The 3,085-nt window shown below is 59.3% G+C and overlaps 1 protein-coding gene across 1 annotated transcript; it reads right to left on the reverse strand.

Moving 5' to 3' along the window:
- Positions 1-330: 330 nt before the first annotated feature.
- On the reverse strand, positions 331-2,711 carry LOC104306303 (potassium voltage-gated channel subfamily A member 6-like). Its single transcript, XM_054177928.1, has one exon. It carries the CDS (start codon positions 2,695-2,697, stop codon positions 1,138-1,140), a length of 1,560 nt encoding a protein of 519 aa, XP_054033903.1. The 5' UTR covers positions 2,698-2,711; the 3' UTR covers positions 331-1,137.
- Positions 2,712-3,085: the final 374 nt, after the last annotated feature.

Below are 3,085 nucleotides of genomic sequence, written 5' to 3' on the forward strand. Positions count from 1 at the left end.
CGTTGGATTTGTGCAGATGGCTTAGGGAAGCTGGTACCTGTTCCAGTCTGAACTTCCAACGCTGACATGCTTACCCTGGGGCAATTTATGCCTGTGACCTGCTAAATCAGTGCAGTCTCGCAGACAGCACCAAGTGCGGCTGTCTGTGGTCAGGGCTTTTCAGCAACGCCAACAAAATACCAACAACAAAACTTCCCTCAGCTATCAGAAATGCTTCAGTACAAACACAGTGGCCCTCACGTGCCTGAATACAGAACTGGGTATCTGAAGCATAAAGAACATCTCTTGAAATGCTACTGTGTGGACACAAGCTGAAGAGAAAACAGAGTTTACTCCAACGTGCCTTGCATCAGAAGGCACTTACCACTCTGAAGAGTAAGCTGGTACTATGACAGCCAGTTAACATCAGGGCACTGGCACAAATAAGGCTGAAATAAGCTCAAAGCACAGAGAATCTCCATCAAGCCTGTTGCTTTCTACAAGCCTGGGGTTGGTAAATGGTATGTAGTTTACAAGCAGCAGAGAGCTTTCAGAACTATGCACCTCCTCTGAAAGACAAACCAAGAGGCTCTTTAGCATGCCAAAGGCTGCAAAGAAGGCAGGCATCTGCTTGCCGACTTTCCCCTACAGCTGCAGAACTGACTGAGATGCTGGCTCCAGCGTTTCCATTATTCAAAGGCAATGGCATGGCAGGCGCGACTGATCACAGAGCCAAGGGCACTGCGCTGGCACGGGAACTGAGGGCACAGCTTGAGCCAGATGTTTGTAGCCCCTTTAACTGTTTACCCCCTGCTGAATCCTTCAGCTGAAGTAGCGGCGAGGGCTTCTCTGCCGGCGGAGTAGCAAGGCTAGGTTTGAGAGCAAACATCGGCTTGAAGCAGTCTTCAAAAACGGACAAAGAAATTCACGGGGATGACAGCTAGCACTCCACGGAACAAAGCAAGAACATTTCCGGCTGCACACGGCAATGAGGAACAGCAAATCGAGCCAGAAGAGCCCATTATCACAATCATCCTGTTTACGGTGTCACAATTCACAGTCTGGCATCTAAATGCTGAATAGATCCAGCTGCTAGAAGGGAAGACGGCTGCGCAGCAGCTGGCAGCTCTGTGCCCGGACCCAGGGTAACAAAACCGATCACACCTCCGTCAGCATTTTCTTCTCTTTATAGCCTTGGTTGTTGGGAGGAATGAAATTGGAGTATTTCATGGACTCCAGGTCTTCTGCTTCCAGGAATTCAGATTTGCTGAGGGATTGGTTGCTGTCCCCCTTCTTGGGCTCAGAGAAGGGTGACTGCTGCTGGCCACAGGTGACGTGGGTGTACTGGCACTGCTCTTCGTGATCAGTCTCTCGGTGGTAGAAGTAGTTGAAGTTGGACACGATGACAGGGACAGGCAGGGCGATGGTAAGCACACCTGCGATGGCACACAGGGAACCCACAATCTTGCCACCAATTGTCATGGGATACATGTCCCCATAGCCCACGGTGGTCATGGACACCACTGCCCACCAAAAGGCATCAGGGATGCTAGTGAACAGGGAGTCGGGGTCATCAGTCTCTGCAAAGTAGACAGCACTGGAGAAGAGGATCACCCCAATGAAGAGGAAGAAGATGAGAAGGCCCAGCTCCCTCATGCTGGCCTGGAGAGTCTTCCCCAATATCTGCAGCCCCTTGGAGTGCCTGGAGAGCTTGAAGATCCTGAAGACTCTGACCAAGCGGATGACTCTGAGGATGGCCAGGGACATGGCTTGCTGCTGGCCCCCATTGTTGCTGCTGCTGCCAGGCTGCTGCTTCTGCTGCTGCTGCTGGGCCAGCTCGGTGCCCAGGGTGATGAAGTAGGGGATGATGGCCACAATGTCAATGATGTTCATGATGTTGCGCGAGAACTCGGGCTTGCTGGGGCAGGCGAAGAAGCGGACGAGGAGCTCAAAGGAGAACCAAATGATGCACAGGGTCTCTATGAGGAAGAAAGGGTCGGTGAAGAAGGGGCCGGCGCCGGCGGCGGTGTGCAGGGGCGGCGGAGTCCCACTCGGCGGCGGTGGCGGTGGCAGCAGCAGCGCCTCGTCGCCCAACGGCGCCGCCTCCCCGAAGTCGGGCTGGGTGCCCTTGGGCTCCTGTCGAAACTCGGGCAGGGTCTCCAGGCAGAAGATGACGATGGAGATGAGGATGACCAGCACGGAGACAATGGCGATGGCCCGGGCTGGCCCGGAGCTCTCAGGGTACTCAAAGAGCAGCCAGACCTGGCGCTGGAAGTGGTGCTGGGGCAGGGGCTTCTCTTCTTCTGGAATGAAGCCCTCGTCCTCCCGGAAGGTCTCGATGGCCTCCTGGCCCAGTTGGTAGAAGCGAATCTCCTCCAGGAAGATGTCGAGGGGCACATGGACCGGCCGGCGGAGCCGCCCCCCGGACTGGTAGTAGTAGAGGATGGCGTCGAAGCTGGGCCGGTTGCGGTCGAAGAAGTACTCGTTGCGGAGCGGGTCGAAGTAGCGGACCCGGCGACTAGGGTCGCCCAGCAGCGTGTCGGGGAAAATGGAGAGGGTTCGCAGCTGCGTCTCGAACCGCAGCCCGGAGATGTTGATCACCAGCCGCTCACTGCTGCAGCAGCTGCCGCCGCTCCGCTCCTCACCCGCCGCCTCCGCCTCCGTCTCGCCGCCGCCCGCCCGCGGGGCCGCCAGCGCCAGCGGCTCCTCCGCCCGCATCCTGCCGGCTCTGCCCTGCCGCCGCCGCCGTAGCCTTCGGTCCCCTCGCCTTCAGAGCACACCGCCGCCGCCACCCGCCGCCATCCGCCCGCAGCCCTGCTGCCACCGCCGTCCGCCCCGCGCCCCGCCTGTTGCGCCCCGGTGCGGCCGCGCTCGCCCAGCGGCGGCTCCGCGGGACTCCTGGCTCCGACTCCTCCGTGCTCTGCCCGGCGCCGGGGCACCGCGCCGCTGCACGGCGCGCCCGGCTCTGCCCTCCCCGCCGCGTACACACACACACGGGAGGGGGGGGGAACGGGGAGGAGAGGGAGGGGGACGAGCACACGCACACACACACGGTTCCACGGAGGGAGGGAGACGGGGGGGGTGGGGAGGGGGACGCAGACACACG

The sequence above is a fragment of the Dryobates pubescens genome, chromosome Z (assembly GCF_014839835.1).
Source record: "Dryobates pubescens isolate bDryPub1 chromosome Z, bDryPub1.pri, whole genome shotgun sequence".
Lineage (NCBI taxonomy): Eukaryota > Metazoa > Chordata > Aves > Piciformes > Picidae > Dryobates > Dryobates pubescens.